Source organism: Gorilla gorilla, chromosome 4, assembly GCF_029281585.2.
Source record: "Gorilla gorilla gorilla isolate KB3781 chromosome 4, NHGRI_mGorGor1-v2.1_pri, whole genome shotgun sequence".
Taxonomy (NCBI): Eukaryota; Metazoa; Chordata; class Mammalia; order Primates; family Hominidae; genus Gorilla; species Gorilla gorilla.
Window position 1 is genome coordinate 27388657 of NC_073228.2, and position 17849 is coordinate 27406505.

General features: G+C 38.4%; 1 protein-coding gene across 4 annotated transcripts in view; it reads left to right on the forward strand.

Moving 5' to 3' along the window:
* SMURF2 (SMAD specific E3 ubiquitin protein ligase 2) overlaps positions 1 to 17849 on the forward strand; it is a 115817-nt gene that overhangs the window by 42253 nt on the left and 55715 nt on the right. For 2 of the 4 annotated variants that reach the window (XM_031011619.3, XM_063706183.1), the window contains exon 2: positions 12959 to 12997. The exons of 1 other annotated variant lie outside the window; for it this stretch is intronic. In XM_031011619.3, the coding sequence (XP_030867479.1) occupies positions 12959 to 12997 (39 nt within the window). Of the gene's footprint in view, positions 1 to 5715; positions 5774 to 12958; positions 12998 to 17849 lie in introns of all 4 variants that reach the window. One more of the 4 variants, XM_063706182.1, reaches the window with a different exon arrangement.

Genomic DNA, 17849 nt, shown 5'->3' on the forward strand with positions numbered 1-17849 from the left:
CTTGATCTTGGACTTCTCAGCCTCCACTGATTTGTGAAAAACAAATGTTTGCTGTTTAAGCCCCCTAATCTATGGTATTTGTTTTGGCTAAGGCAAACGTCTTGCCAAATTATATTCTTCCTTTTTTTTTTTTTTTTTGAGACAGAGTCTCGCTGTGTCACCCAGGCGAGTGCACCCAGGAGTGCAGTGGCACTCCTCGTGCAGTGGCACGATCTCGGCTCATGGGAGGCTCTGCCTCCCGGGTTCAGGCGATTCTCCTGCCTCAGCCTCCTGAGTAGCTGGGACTGCAGGCACATGCCACCACGCCTGGCAAATTTTTTGTATTTTTAGTAGAGACGGGGTTTCACCATGTTAGCCAGGCTGGTCTCGATCTCCTGATCTCATGATCCGCCCGCTTCGGCCTCCCAAAGTGTTAGTATTACAGGCATGAGCCACCGTGCCCGGCCATATTCTTTTTTAATGTGTTTGCAACCTGGTAGGTTAATTTTATGGGAAATTTTAGAGTTGAGTAATAATAATAGCCAGTGTTTATTGAGCACTTGCTGTGTACCAGGTACTGGTCTCGGGTTCTCTGTGTTTCAATTTGTTTAATCTTTAAAACAACACCATGAGGTGGCTCTTAGTATCCTTCTGTCCTCATGTTTACAGATGAGCTATCTGAAGCAAAGAGAAGTTAAGTAGTTTTTAGGGTCACAAGTTCATAAGGGATAGCACCAGGTTCAAACCCATGTATTCTGACCCTAATTATTTAACTCTTTTATAGTGCTTATAGCTTAACACACTATATTATACTGCCTCTATAAGTGTCTCTAGAAAAAGAAGGTAAAGGAAGGAAACTTGGGAGTGGCCAAAAAGTGATGCAAGTCTTTTTCTACATATAAAATAATGTTTAGGCTTCATTGCAAGTATATACTTGAACTTTACAATAAGGTTTCCTTCTCTCGGCATCCTTATGAAGAAAGTAAATTGTGTGGTTTAATTTAAATATACAATATTCATCTCTTGAACAGCCATCAGTTATGAGTGGGTCTGTTTGAATGAAGGAGTCCAGTAGAGAAGGTGGTGATTGAGTCTCCAGCAGCAGCAGCAGACAGGATAATGTTTGGTCTGCACACAGCATAGGTCTTTAAGTCATGGTGAATTTTTGAATGGAGAACGGTACTTTTGTGTATTTTTATCCTCATATAGGAATAAAGAATTCACAGAAATACTGGTTTAAGATATATAACAAATCCTTTCAGATGGTTTCTCAAAATAATAGCTTTCATAGAGTGCCTGCTATGTACCAGATACCTAGACCAAGTGTTTTACATTTATCTCATACTGAATGTGCTGCTTGGCTTTAGCTGAGCTTTTACTTTATTTATTTATTTATTTTAGAGGCGGAGTCTCACTATATTGCCCAGGCTGGTCTCTAACTCTTGGGCTGAAGTGATTCTCTCACCTCAGCCTTCCAAAGTGCTAGGATTATAGGCGTAAGCCACCACACCCAGCCCTTTTTCATTTTTAACATGTGAACTTACACCAGAACTTGATTATTATGCTTGTTAAGATAAGCTTTACTTTAAAATTACCTCTCATCACGATAAGTAAAAAAAATTATAATTGTGACTAGAATAAAATTTATAATTCTGACTAGATTTCTTTAAAATCTGCATTTATTATGTCAAAGTAGATCTATTATTGATAAACTTGCACTCAGTGTTTAAAAAGCTTATTTGTATAGTCTCATCTTGTTTTATTAATGTAAAAAGTACGCATGTTTGTGAGAACTTTACCAAAATCTTCATCTTTGTTGAAAAAAAAATTTTAAGTAGTTACTTAAAAGTTGTTTGATATGAGTGGACTAAAAAGGTCATTTTAAATTTGTTAACTGAGGCTGGGCGCAGTGGCTCATGCCTGTAATTCTAACAGTCTGGGAGACTGAGGTAGGAGGATTGCTTGAGCCTGGGCAACATGGCAAGACCCCATCTCTGCAAAAAAAATTTTAGACATTAGCAAGGCATGGTGGTGTGTGCCTGTAGTCCCAGGTACTCAGAGGTTGAGATGGGAGGATCTCTTGAGCCCAGAAAATTTAACTGGAGTCTGCAGTGAGTCGTGTTTGCGCCACTCCATTCCAGCCTAAGTGACAGAGTGAGGTCATCTCAAAAAAATAAAAATATAATAAATTTTCTGAGAACCAATTTTGCCTTGTTGAAATGTTTAAATGCTGATACTGTTCTTAGTAAGGATAATTACCTCAGAACCTGTATCTTTTAATACATCATCAAACATACTAATTAGATTAACTACTTGCCAGGTACTGAATATATTAAGTTAAACTTAAGGGCCTAGTTTGTTTTGCAGCATGAATGAAATGAATTGCCTAAAATTCCTTCATTAAATGACAAGATATTTAGTTAAAAGCAGGGCTAATATGATTGTTGAGGTAAATTACTATATCTGTTGAAAGAGGAGAATTCTGAATCTTTTGCAGAACACCCTTCTGTAACCTAGTTTTCAATTAACCGTTTTGTGAACCTGTGTCACCAATAATTGCTTTAACTGGACTAAGATTTTTTTTTTTTTTAGACAAGGTCTCATTTTGTTGCCCAGGCTAGAGTGCAGTGGTGTGAACATGGCTTACTGCAGGCTCAGGTGATTCTTCCACCTTAGCCTCCTGAGTAGCTGGGACTACAGGCACACACCACCATGCTGGGCTATTTTTTTTTCTTTTTTTGTATATTTTTGTAGAGATGGGGTTTTGCCCTGTTGCCCAGACTGGTCTCGAACTCCTAGGCTCAAACCATCAGCCTGCCTAGACGTCTCAAACTGTTGGGATTACAGGCATGAGCCACTGTGCCAGCCCAGAGTAAGATTCTTTAAAAGGAAGTACTAGCCTGAGAGAGTATGTTTCACTCTATACCGGTAGTTGAGTTTGGGCTCTAGAATTAATCTACTTGAGTTGGAATCTCAGCTCTAGTTCTTTTTTTTTTTTTTTGAGACAGAGTCTCGCACTGTCGTCTGGGCTGGAGTACAGTGGCACGATCTCAGCTCACTGTAACCTCCGCCTCCTGGGTTCAAGTGGATTTTTCTGCCTTAGCCTCCTGAGTAGCAGGGACTGTATACAGGCACCTGCCACCACAAATGGCTGATTTTTTGTATTTTTAGAAGAGACAGGGTTTCACTATGTTGGCCAGGCTGGTCTCAAACTCCTGACCTCATGATCCGCCCACCTCAGCCTCCCAAAGTGCTGGGATTGCAGGCAGAGCCACCGTGCCCAGCCAACTCTAGCTGTTAAAAGCAAAATCATTGGTAAGTCTCTATGCCTGTATCTCAGTTTCCTCATCTCTAAAATGACGGTAGTACTACTACTTATTTCACAGGGTGGTTGGTGTACACTTGCACATAGTAAATATTTGATAAATGTTATCCAATATGTTTATATTCTTTACTAAAAATATATTTTATTAAATGTACTACATGTAAAAGGACTTTTAATAGCATATTAAGAAAATATTTTCTAAGCCGGGTGTGGTGGCTGACGCCTGTAATCCCAGCACTTTGGGGGGTCGAGGCAGGTGGATCACTTGAGGTCAGGAATTCGAGACCAGCCTGGCCAACATGGCGAAACCCTGTCTCTACTAAAAATACAGCAATTAGCCGAGTGTGGTGGCGCATGCCTGTAATCCCAGCTACTCGAGAGGCTGAGGCATGAGAATCGCTTGAACCTGGGAGGCAGAGATTGCAGTGAGCTGAGATCGCGCCATTGCATTCCAGCCTGGGCAACAGAGCGAGACTGTCAAAAAAAAAAAAAAAAGGAAATTATTTTCTTATCCATCAATAAATAAATACATTTACATAATCTTTAATGGCTATGTAATATTTCAACTTGCTCTTTGCTATCATTTACTTAACTGATCATTTTTATGCATATAGAATTATATGTGATATATTTGCTTATTTTAACATTTTGTAATAACACCTTGAATGTGAATCTGTGTAATACTCTTGTTTCAAGCAACAATAACTAAAACACATAAAAAATTGTGTAGAAGTTTTCTGTAGCATTTAAATTTCATTTTCATTTCATGTTTAGGGGTTGAGACAGAGGCTGTTTCTCAGAGCAGAAAGATGTAAATTGCTGTCATGTGCCACTGGTCAGGAATGGTGTACATCAGTTGATACTTCTGAAGCACTGGGCCACCTGCTGGAATTTGTATAGGAATGTTATCCTGAATTTCAGTTTTATTTTACAATGATAACATAAGTTTAAAGAACATGCAGAGAAATCTGTGTTCAAAAGCATTTATGCTACTTTTGAGTTGCAGGGACCGTATTATAAAATCTTTTTGTGGGGTGAAGGAAGATGGGATGTCTGAGTATTTTTTTTTTCTCTCAAGCAGTCTCATTCCAATCAGCAGTGTAATTGGAATGCAACTCCAATCTGGAGGAGGAAGGGGAATTTTTGAAAAGGATATACTAAGTAGTTGGGAGCTTTATTCACATTAAGCATAGATAGCCATTCATTATGAATACAACTCAGTAAGAACAAGCATAGCATTCTCTTTCTACAGCTGCGATTTACTCTGATACTATTACCTGGTTTGTTGCATATAGATAACTCCTTTCCTACCAGAAAAATAAATTATTGACCTAAATGAAAATGGTAGTATTTACTGCCATCTGTACTTCTGCAAATGGTTTTCTCTAATCGCTGCCTCAAATGAAATATAAGATTTCCATAAAGTTTAAAACCATATCTTGAGAAAACAACAATAAAAGGCATTTATGACATGGTATTTGAATTATACCTGACCTGTGAGCTCTGAGAGCAAAGGACTATGTCTTATTTTTCTTTGTATCTGCAGAAACTGTCATAGCACTTGGCACAAAGTGAGTGTTCAGGAAATGTTGAATGAGAGAGTGAATGATGTAGGAGTATTCCCTTCTCCCTAAGTATCTCAAGATGATCACACCTGCATCTGTGTGAAATGCAGAGGCTTTATCCAGTATGGCTGATGTCAGCTCATTTTGATCATCTCTGCTAATCATTTCAAACCATCTGTCTGAAAAAGGAGTGAGTACAATAGCTAGAACAAGCTAGGTTCTGGGAGTGTAGACTTAAGAATGAGAAATGCTTTGAAGGAATTTGAGAAGGGTGGTAACATGATAAAGTAGTATAAGCAGACTTAATCTAGTACAAATATATGGGCTGTTTGAGACATTGTCCCTAGTGGATTCTGCAGCATGGTACTGTGGTGGTGTAATGCTACATTTGTAGTTAGCACTAAAAAAATTGACTTGTGCCTACTGAATATCTGTAGTCCAGTATAATGTTTTGCTTTAACACAAAAATTAGTGAAAATTAATTGAATTAATTCAAATACTTCAGATTTTTGTGCCTTTCTGTATATATAATTTCAATTCCATATATATAAGCTTACTAAACATTAAAGATATTGAAATACTGATTGCTGTCTAGGCCAGGGGTCCTCAACCCTGGGCCACGGGCTGCACAGCAGGAGATGAGCCAGTGAAGCATCATCTGTATTGACAACCACTTCCCATCGTGTATTACCACCTGAGCTCTGCCTCCTCTCAGATCAGCAGCGGCAATAGATTCTCATAGGAGTGTAAACCCTACTGTGAACTGCGCATGCGAGGGATCTAGGTTGCCCCTCCTTATAAGAATCTAATGCCTGATGATCTGTCACTGTCTTTCTTCACTCCCAGATGGGACTGTCTAGTTGCAGGAAAACAAGCTCAGGGCTCCCACTGATTCTACATTATGGTGAGTTGTATAATTATTCTATTATATATTACAATGTAATAATAGAAATAAGTGCACAATAAATGTAATGAGATTGAATCATTCCCAAAACCCCCTTGCTGTCTCCCCCCCCCCCCACACACACTGGTCCGTGGAAAACTTGTCTTCCATGAAGCCAATCCCTGGTGCCAAAAAGGTTGGGGACTGCTGGTCTAGGAGAAAGTCTGTACCCCATAGCCTTTGTTCCGGCCTCACCCACCTAACAAGATTTCTCTCCTGTTACTCCCTTACTGCCCAGCATTTCTCAACATTTTTACCTATTTTCTTTAAGAAACATTTAGAAAGCAGAAATGAAACTTCTCCCACACTGCCACCCCTCCCTAGTCCCATGATTCCTAATCTTAGTTCTACTTTCCATGGTTTCTATTACAAAAGATGATAGATTAATTTTCTTCTAATATAAAATTATAATATTGTATATACATTCTCCAGGGGATTCTGATACATACCTCCTTAGTTGAGAATTTGCTGTGGTGACATAATCAGGAGTTTGTCATATTGAAATTCATGGATTCTTTGAGCATTTACCAATCTTCTGTGATTAGAACAGAGAATGAAAAGAGCAATGGGCTGTGGTTCTAGTCCCCAAGGTACATTCCCAAGAAAAAAGAACAGTGCGGTAAAGGCTCCAGGATGTGAAAACAATTTATTTTTACAGATAAATAACATTACCAGTTCTCAGGTCACGTTTTGACAATCTTCGTTTTAAAAGTTACACATCAGAGTTTTTGCTTCCAGGGCAGAAAGTAATTTAGTAAAGCTGGCTGGAACTGCTTAGATCCAGCATGAAGCACAGTGGTCTGACCAATCTTGATATTATTTCTTTGTTTTAAGTTAATCTTGTTTCTTCTAGAACACTAATGTTATTTTCCTTAATCTCTTGATTACTAAAATGTAATTTCTCCTCATAAGCTTTGAACTTGATTTTAAAGTTCTTTGTTCTTTTGATTTTTCAATTGTTCTTTGAAACTGAATGTTAAACATTTTGTGATTTTTTTTTTTTAAGAATTGGTTAAACACGACCGGATAAGTATGTTTTAAGTAAAGAGAAATGATAAAAATAAGATTTTTTTGAGGGGTGGAGGGGGACAGTGTCTCACTCTGTTGCTCAGGCTGGAGTGCAGTGGTGTGATCTCAGCTAACTGCAACCTCTGCCTCCCAGGCTCAAGTGATTCTCATGCCTCAGCCTCCTGAGTAGCTGAGACTACATGTGTGTGCCACCACACCTGGCTAATTTTTTTTTTTTTTTTTTGTATTTTTAGTAGAGATGGGGTTTTTCCATGTTGCCCAGGTCTCAAACTCCTGGCCTCAAGTGATCTGCCCGCCTCGGCCTCCCAAAGTGCTGGAATTACAGACGTGAGCCACAGTACCTGGCCTAAAATAAGATTTCTTAAATCAAAATTATGATTATGTGAGGATTGGCCATTGTTATATAGTATAAAAAGTTATTTAGATTATTTTAGGGTCTATTTCATTCATTCAACAGATATTTATTGAGTACCTATCAAGTGCCAGGCGTAATGTGTGCTTGGTGCAGGAAGAGATGAGGCAGGCATGATTCGTGCTGTATAGAGTTTACCACCTCCGCAATTATAAGCAACATTCCAAACTTAAACGAGAACAGTAAAATGTAATAAGTGTTTATAAGTATGAGCTTCTGTGAAAATACAAGCGGGGAAAGCTTGAGAGAAACATGTTCTAAAAGGCATCCTTCCCTTTTGAGACCAGGAGATGAGTAGGTGAAGAAGCCTAGGAAGAATGTTTCAGGCAGAGAGAATGGCACGTGAAGGCTGTGGGTGAGAGAGATACATTTGAGAAAGTGAAGGTTAGTGTGGCTGGATCTTAGACTTGAGGGCCTGGAAGGGGAGCTGTGATGATGAAAAATGAAGTCAGAGAGGTGAGCAGGAACCAGGGCTTAAAGGGCATTGAAGCCAATATAAGTTTGGGCCAGAAGACCTTTGGAATGTTTTAAGGATCTTAGAAGGGGAAATGGATGGAAAGACTTAATTAGATTTTTTAGCTCACTTCAGGTCCAGCGTGGAGAACTGGAAAGAAGTGAGGCTTTGAGGCAGGGGAATGTTGTAATTACCTAGACAGTAGATGGTGGACTAAGGTGTTGGCATCGGTAATAGAGAGAAGTAGACAGATGAAGGATATTTCTGAGGTAGAATTGCTGAGAATTGTAATTGTCAGGATGTCAGGAGGGAATACAGTGAAGGTTGCTATGGAGATTTCTGACTTGGGTAGTGGAGTGGAAAGGAAGGCTATTGAAAAGAAAGTCAACTGGAGGGAGGAGCAGGTTTGCAGGGAAGACGTGATTTTTGGGGGGAACGCATATTTGGTTTGTGAACCTGGAGTTCAGGAGAAAACTAAGGATCGGGTTTTATGAATTTAGGTATCATCATAACCATAGAGTAAATGGTAAAGACCAGAGAGAATATATGGAAAAGTGGCTCTTTGGATTTTATTTTTTGAGAGAGAGGAAGAGTTCTGTCAATCTGTTAAGCTATGAACTCTCTCCCAGGAAAAATGTGGATTCTCTCCCCAGAAAATAAACATATATGTAACAGTTTACATATAATTGCAAGATTTACAAAAATGGACACTGTGATCCTCAGGTTACAGAGTGAAATAAGAGAACCCAGGGCAAAACCCTGAAGAACTTCAAGTTTTATAGCATAGCAAGATCTGGCAAAGAGAACTTAGAATGAGTTTTCTGCCGTGTAGAACCAGGTGAATGTGGTGTTAAACAGAACTGGAAGAGAGGGGTTCTAGAAGAGGGAGTAGTCAGCAGTGGCAAATGCCCATGAGGGGGTCAAGTGCCATAAAGGGTGAAAAATGTCCATTGTATGGACTTGGTAATTAGGTCTGTAGGGCTTTGTAGCAGTGGTTCAGAGGCAATGGTGAGGGAGGAAGCCAGATTGCAGTGGATCAGGGCATTAGTGGGAGGTAAAGAAGTAGAGTCAAAAAGCGTAGGCAGTTCTTTTTTAAAATGTTTTAAAATTATACTTTAAGTTCTGGGGTACATGTGCAGAACGTGCAGGTTTGTTATATAGGTATACATGTACCATGGTGGTTTGTTGCACCCATCAACCCATCATCTACATTAGGTATTTCTCCTAATACCATCCCTCCCTAACCCCCAACCCGCCAACAGGCCCCAGTGTGTGATGTTCCCCTCCATGTGTCCATGTGTTCTCATTGTTCAACTCCCACTTATGAGTGAGAACATGTGGTGTTTGGTTTTCTGTTCTTGTGTTAGTTTGCTGAGAATGATGGTTTCCACCCTCATCCATGTCCCTGCAAAGGACATGAACTCATCCTTTTTTATGGCTGCATAGTATTCCATGGTGTATATGTGCCACATTTTCTTTATCCAGTCTATCATTGATGGGCATTTGGGTTGGTTCCAAGTCTTTGCTATTGTGAATAGTGCCACAATAAACATACATGTGCATATGTCTTTATAGTAGAATGATTTATAATCCTTTGGGTATATACCCAGTAATGGAATTGCTGGGTCAAATGGTATTTCTGGTTCTAGATCCTTGAGGAATTGCCACACTGTCTTTCACAATGGTTGAACTAATTTACACTCCCACCAACAGTGTAAAAGCATTCCTATTTCTCCACATCCTCTCCAGCATCTGTTGTTTTCTGACTTTTTAATGATTGCCATTCTAACTGGAGTGAGATGGTATCTCATGGTGGTTTTGATTTGCATTTCTCTAATGACCAGTGATGATGAGCTTTTTTTCATATGTTTGTTGGCTGCATAAATGTCTTCTTTTGAGAAGTGTCTGTTCATAATCCTTTGCCCACTTTTTGATGGGGTTTTTTTTTTTGTAAATTCTTTGTAGATTTGAAATATTAGCCGTTTGTCAGATGGATAGATTGCAAATTTTTTCTCCCATTCTGTAGGGTGCCTGTTCACTCTGATGAGTTTCTTTTGTGTGCAGAAGCTCTTTAGTTAGATCCCATTTGTCTATTTTGGCTTTTGTTGCCATTGCTTTTGGTGTTTTAGTCATGAAGTCTTTGTGCGTGCCTGTGTCCTGAATGGTATTGGCTAAGTTTTCTTCTAGGGTTTTTATGGTTTTAAGTCTTACATTTAAGTCTTTAATGCATCTCGAGTTAATTTTTGTATAAGGTGTAAGGAAGGAGTCCAGTTTCAGTTTTCTGCATATGGCTAGCCAGTTTTCCCAACACCATTTATTACATAGGGAATCCTTTCCCCCATTGCTTGTTTTTGTCAGGTTTGTCAAAGATCAGATGGTTGTAGATGTGTGGTGTTATTTCTGAGGCCTCTGTTCTGTTACATTGGTCTGTATATTTGTTTTGGTACCAGTACTGTGCTGTTTTTGTTACTGTAGCCTTGTAGTATAGTTTGAAGTCAGGTAGCGTGATGCCTCCAGCTTTGTTCTTTTTGCTTAGGATTGTCTTGGCTATGTGGGCTCTTTTTTGGTTCCATATGAAATTTAAAGTAGTTTTTTTCAATTCTGTGAAGAGAGTCAATGGTAGCTTGATGGGGATAGCATTGAATCTATAAATTACTTTGGGCAGTATGGCCATTTTCACAATATTGATTCTTCCTATCCATGAACATGGAATGTTTTTCCATTTATTTGTGTCCTCTCTTATTTCATTGAGCAGTGGTTTGTAGTTCTCTTTGAAGAGGTCCTTCACATCCCTTGTAAGTTGTATTCCTAGGTATTTTATTGTCTTTGTAGCAATTGGCTCTGTTTGTCTGTTATTGGTGTATAGGAATGCTTGTGATTTTTGCACATTTATTTTCTTTGAAGAAGTTTCATTATGTGAGGGAAGAGGTAGATGATGGCTGGCTGAAGGGAGGCTTGGGTAAGACTTGAGTACGTTTAAATGCTGACAAGGTGATTAGAAAAGGGGACAAGATAGAGGATATGTATAACAGCTGTGAAGATCCCTGAGAACATGGTGGTTTAGATATGAAATAGAGGATAGTCTTAGAGAGGAGAGTAGACACTGTCAGTGGAAGGAAGGGAAAAAGAATGAATATGTAGGTTTGGTGGCAGTGAGTTGGAGGAGATCTCACGTTTTCTCTTTCTCTGAAGTCGGATGTGAAATCATTTCACTTCATGAATCATAGGATAGTGGTTTGTTTAAAAAAATCATCATTACCTCATTAAAACTGAAGATTGTAATTTAGATTTTTGTGTGTGTTACATGTGTATTGATCCTGAGTATTCTATTCAATTTATATTATGACAAAAGTTTGGGGAGGAGTTCTCTAAATCTAGTTTGTGATTTCTTATTCTTAGTTATGGCCCTAGTTTTCATGATTGATTGAGTTTTTATGTTTTTAAAAACAAAACTCTAAGACGTGGCCTAAGGGACTCTGCCTAGTATACCAGTATCTTGTGCTTACTTAATAATTTTATTTATTCAGTGATGACATCTGTTTTCAAAAGGTTTTTTTATGTGAACCCTTAGAGTGATTATATTTATTTAGATTCATTCCCAAGTTTATGTCAAATGAGCTTTTATACACTAAACTTCCAATAACTGTAATTCATTTAAACTGTTAGTAGAAGTGGATAGAAATACCAAACATTACATTCATAGGTATTTTATGAACTAAAATTTACATGTATGAAAATTGGTGTTTTTCTTTCTCTTTATCAAGTTTGAGTTAAAGAAGTTTTAAGTTTATGACTCTATAAGCAGATTTATTCATTTATTCATTCATTCATTCATTCATTTATTTATTTATTTATTTATTTATTTATTTATTTATTTATTTATGACAGAGTCTTGCTCTGTCGCCCAGGCTGGAGTTCAGTGGTGCAATCTTGGCTCACTAGTACAGTGGTGCAATCTTGGCTCACTGCAGCCTCCACCTCCCAGGTTCAAGTGATTCTCGCACCTCAGCCTCCTGAGTAGCTGGGATTACAGGTGTGCGCCACTACACCCAGCTAATTTTTGTATTTTTGCTAGAGACACAGTATCACCATGTTAGCCAGGCTGGTCTCAAACTCCTGACCTCAAGCCATCCAGCCACCTTGGCCTCCCAAAGTACTGGGATTACAGACATGAGCCACTGTGCCCAGCCTGTAAGCAGTAATTTTAAAATTGATATGTAACTCATATACTATAAAATGTATCCTTTTTTTTTTTTTTTTTTTTTTTTTTGAGACAGAGTCTTGCTCTGTAGCCCAGGCTGGAGTGCAGTGGCACAATCTTGGCTCACTGCAACCTCCCTCTCCCGAGTTCAAGCAATTCTTCTGCCTCAGTCTACTGAGTAGCTGGGACTACAGGTGCACGCCACCACGCCCGGCTAATTTTTGTATTTTTAGTAGAGACGGGGTGTCACCATATTGGCCAGGCTGGTCTCGAACTCCTGACGTCGTGATCCGCCCGCCTCGGCCTCCCAAAGTGCTGGGATTACAGGCGTGGGCCACTGCGCCCGGCCAAAATTTATCCTCTTTAAAGTGGGCAATTCAATATTTTTTAATGTGTTCACAAGGTTGAGCATCCATCCATGTAAGTAATTTAATGCATAGTAACTTGGAAAATGTGGATTTGGGATATCTAGTTTTAATATATTAACTTTAAATTCTTAAAAGATATAGTAGACATATCTTGTCATTTAACTGACGATTTAGGAGAAGGTAATTTGATTTCTCCCATGAAGTTTCTGTGGCATTTAGATGGAGAACAGAATGTTATTTTAAAAAAAAAAAAGAAAAAAACTCATCTATATCAGGAAAGCTTTATCTTTATTTATGATCCTCTTCAGTATAAAATTATTTCATCCTTAAAATAGATATAACAACCTGACTTTACATATCTCCTTTGAACTGTTTTTCCTATTGCCACTGAGTTTCTCAGAGAATAGATCTTGATGGAAGATAGGAATTGAATTTCTACCTTATTATTAGAATACCAGATTTATAAACTTTCTTGCCCTCAGCTATTACTGGTGATCATTGAAAGTTGCAACCACTGGTTCAACTGTCTTTTGTTTGCTAGTTTGAAAGTTTGTGGTCATGTTTCATACCTTGCTATAGTTAGGGTTTAACTATTCACTGCTGTTTTCAGTGTTTTAAAATGTAACAGTACACTCTTAACATTTTAATTTTTCCCATGTATTTTTTGTTTTTTTTTTTACAGTACTCTGTGCAAAAAACCTGGTGAAAAAGGATTTTTTCCGTAAGTAAATTAACTTTAAATCTTGTGTATTGTATGTAGATCTTTGGGAACAGCGTTCTCAGAATTCTCTGGTTTAGGGGTTTCTCTATTCAGAAGTATTGTCAGTGTTATTTTATTATGAATGCTTTGGTTCAGAGCCATTTGGCATCACATTTTTTTTTTAGAAGGTTTTGTGCTTTTTAGGCTTAGCCCTTTCCTTTTATTCACCTCTCCCACGTATTTATGAGAATGAGTGTGTATGCAGGTGTGTAAATGCAGATGTGTGTAATGTATATTGAAGGTGTGCATACTACTAGAGTTCTAGAAAAGGTTTAAGAGATTATTTTGTGAACACTTTCTTCCTTTTGAAAATTTCATGGGAAACTTTACTCATTCAAGATTCATTGGAAGGTAGAAAAGTCATTGAGCCTGCTTGGAATTTCCAGAGTGTAGGAAAGAAATCTCTGCCACATTTGATCCTAGATGCTCTTACCTCTCAGATTCCAAAGCAGATGTTTGGTTCCCATATATGCCTTATATTTACCAATCTGTTGTAATCTTTTTTTTCTGGCTTTATTTAGTACTAAGTTTTATGAGAGGGGATTGGGAAGTACCCAGCATGTATATTACAATCTTTATTCTGTTGTAGCTTTAAGTTATTGGTTAAAAATGATATAATTTTTAGTAAAAAAAAAAAACGAAAAAAAACAACTTCTTCAGCCAACAAAATTTTTTATGTAAAACGTTTGAAATTAGAATAGAGATGATTCATTAAATTTTTAAATTCAAGTCACGGGCTATGTGTGCTGTTTGATTTCATGTGATAGTAGATGATTTTCAGGGGCTTGATTAAAAGAAATAAGCTATATACATATATATTTTCTTTTTAGAGACAGGATCTTGCCCTGTCACCCAGGCTATAGTACAGTGGCACAGTCATAGCTCACTGCAGCCTCAAACTCCTGGGCTCAAGGGATCCTGCTATCTCACCCTCCTGAGTGGGTGGACTGCAGACACACTTCACCACGTCCAGCTAATTTATTTATTTATTTATTTACTATTCTTTGTAGAGGCAGGGTCTTGCTATGTTGCCCAGGCTGGTCTCAAACTCCTGGTCTCAAGTGATACTCCTGCCTCAGCCTCCCAAAGTGCTGGGATTACAGGTGTGAGCCACTGTGCCCAGCCAATATAATTTAAAATTATACTTAATTCATTCCACTTGAAATTTTATTATTTTGAGTTTTTGTAGAGCAGAACCTGAATTAAAGTTTATAAAATAACATCTTGTAAAACTATATAGTTATAAATGTTTATGGTTATCTTTCTGCTTATATGAGAAAGCAAATAGGATAATTTGGAACATAGGACGAAAATTATAAGCAGTTTAAATTTATGTGCCATGTGCCTTCTCACCAGAAGCTTGTCACAGTGGAAGGTCCCAATGGCCACAGAACTCCCCATCTCTCCCTGTTGCCGCCAATCACTGTTATCTGTCTCAGGCTGCTGCTCACTTCCTACCTCATCCCTGTTGCTACTAACTGAGGTGTACCTTTTTTTTTTTTTAACCTTTGATAAGGTTGATCTAAGGTAGGATTTATACTAGTGGGCCTGCAAAGTGGCAAATAGGGTTGGACAAGGAGAAAAGGGAGGGAAGTAAGAGGAGCACTTTTCCCTTTTTTTTTTTTTTTTTTTTTAGACAGAGTCTCACTCTGTTGCCCAGGCTGGAGTGCAGTGGTGTGATCTCGGCTCACTGCAAACTCCACCTCTCGGGTTCAAGCGATTCTCCCGCCTCAGCCTCCTGAGTAGCTGGGATTACAGGTGCACGCCAACACGCCTGCCTAATTTTTGTGTTTTTAGTAGAGACGGAGTTTCACCATGTTGGTCAGGCTGGTCTCGAACGCCTGACGTCGTGATCCTCCTGCCTTGGCCTCCCACAGTGCTGGGATTATAGACATGAACCATCGCGCCCGGCTGAGAGGAGCACTCTTACAGCTGCTTCTGCACTCTCCAAGACATCTGCTCTGGTTTTGAAGATAAAATCTTCAGTTTTGTCTCCCAGCTTTCCTTTTCAAATTTCCTTCCTCTGGAGTCCCAAGACACAGCTTCTCTAATAAAATATCCAGATATTCTTACCTCATTTTTCCTAGGATATCTAGAGGAATCATATATTAATGTTTTATTAACCTTTGAGAGCTGATTGTTAACCCTTATATGATCTTTGTCCTTAAATTGTAAGTGAAAGAAAGAAGGAAATCTTTTCCCTTTTTCATGGGTGTAGGCAGTAAAAATTGATAAAAATTCTAAGAGTGTGAACTTGCTTTAGGGATAAGATTAGGGGAAACAGTGTGATTATCTTTAAAACTTAGAATGGGAGACTCTTGATGGCCTGGAAAGAGAAACAGGAATGGTAATCCTTAGGGCTTCAGAGGGGAGTTAGCCAGGAATGGAAGTTACCTCTCAGGTTCACAGTGGCCAAGGTCGCAGGTCCATTCTGTGGTAGATTTACATGTATACTTATACAGATTTTTGACCTGTTAAGGGTTGCCCACATTAATTTCAGAGACAGTAATTCCTAAATTCTTCAATTAAATATAAATGAATGTGTGTTTATTGATCAGTGCAGTTATTAATAGTAAAATATAGTTAAGTTTTTGCTTGCGATTCAGTTAAAATTGTATTGAATGAGAAAAGCAAATTTTAATACAAAGTATGACTATAGGGTGATGAAATAGATGTATATTTTTCATCGCAGGAAAAAATACACTGCCATGTGTTGTCTTTTGAAGAGTAATTTGTATGTGAGGTAATACTGTTTATTGGGCGCTATCCTTGTTGAGAAAAGTTTTATTAACTCATGTTTTTGAACTGTTTTCAAGCTTATTGGCTTTTAAAAATAAGTCACTTCCCCTTTCCCCCAGAATTTTAGCAGGAAAAATTTCAAACATAAAGCAACAGATAAAATAATTTTATAGTAAAGACCCACCATCTAGATTCTACCATTAACTTTATCACATATTTACCCATTTATTCATTATCTGTTTTTTTTTTTTTTCCCCCTGACGGAGTCTTGCTCTGTCCCCAGGCTAGAGTGCAGTGATGTGATCTCGGCTCACTGCAACCTCTGCCTCCCGTGTTCAAGCAATTCTCCTGCCTCAGCCTCCCGAGTAGCTGGGATTACAGGCATGTGCCACCACACCCAGCTAATTTTTGTATTTTTAGTAGAGATGGGGTTTCACCATGTTGGCCAGGCTGGTCTCGAACTCCTGACCTCAGGTGATCCACCTGCCTCTGCTTCTCAAAGTGCTAGGATTACAGGCATGAGTCACTGTGCCCTGCCTTCATTATCTGTTTTATGTGTATTTTTTATATGAAAAGGAATGTTTTCATTAGTGTCAGATTTGTTCTTCTGCAACATTTTAAAAAAGATTTCTGTGTAAGGTAATAAGGTGTTTTATAGGGGGCCAAATTGAAGTCATTTAGAACCAAGATGGGTTGGCTAAATGTTGTGTGTGTGTGTTTTTTTTTTTTCTTGGCCCAGTTGAAAATGAAGCTGTTTTCTTTGGAAGGTAACACACTTTTGAGTTGAAAATGTTATTTTATTATTATTTGCAGCTTTTCAAGTGCATTTGTGTAGTAAGGAGGTTTTTGAGCTTTAGCTATTTTACATGTCTCAGAAATGATGGGGGAGAATTGAGACAAAAAAAATTTTTTTTTTTCCCTTGAGACAAAGTCTGTCTCTGACACCCGGGCTGGAGTGCAGTGGTGCGATCTAGGCTCACTGCAACCTCCGCCTCCCAGGTTCAAGCAATTCTCCTGCCTCTGCCTCCTGAGTAGCTGGGACTACAGGCGTGTGCCACCACACCCGGCTAATTTTTTGTATTTTTAGTAGAGATGTGGTTGCACCGTGTTAGCCAGGATGGTCTTGAACTCGTGACCTCGTGATCCACCCACTTCGGCCTCCCAAAGTGCTGGGATTACAGGCGTGAGCCACTGTGCCTGGCCGAGAAATTTTTTAAAATGCAGAAAGTTCTCTAGCCACTTTGTGTTTACCACTAGATGTCTCACTAACTTCAGAAAACCTGATAGCTTTTGACCACATTAGAGTAACTTGGCTCTCAAGTTAAATTTTTGTAGAATAATATAATCAGGTTAAGTTGAAACCTATGTATTTTTTTATTAAGGTATTGAACTGATGTTTTTGTTTACTGTGTTATTTAACAGAAAGGGAACATAAAAGGCTGTGACTTTCCTACTTAATTAAGGATCTGGAAGCCACATTTTGTATGGAAAAAGTTGTTTTCCTTTTATTTATTTTTTTGTTTCAATAAGTTTTGGGGGAACAGATGGTGTTTGATTACATGAATAAGTACTTTAGTGGTGATTTCTGAGATTTTGGTGGACCCATCACGCAAGCAGTGTACACTGTACCTGGTGTATAGTCTTTTATCCCCTGTTACCCCCCACCCTTTCGCCCAGTCCCCATAGTCCAGTATATCATTCTTACCCCTTTGCATCCTCATAGCTTAGCTCCCACAAGCTATGTGACTGAGAACATACGATGTTAGGTTTTCCATTCTTGAGTTACTTCACTTAGAATAATAGTCTCCAATTTTATCCAGGTTGCTGTGATTATTTCTTTTTAATGGCTGAGTAGTATTCCATGGTGTATATATGTATATGTGGTGTGTGTGTGTGTATATGTAGGTGTGTATATATATACACACACACATATAATTATATATAAATATATACATATATAATATATAATTATATAATATAAACATATATATACACACACACATATACACACACACACACACACCACATTTCTTTACCCACTTGTTGATTGATAGGTATTTGGGCTGCTTCAGTA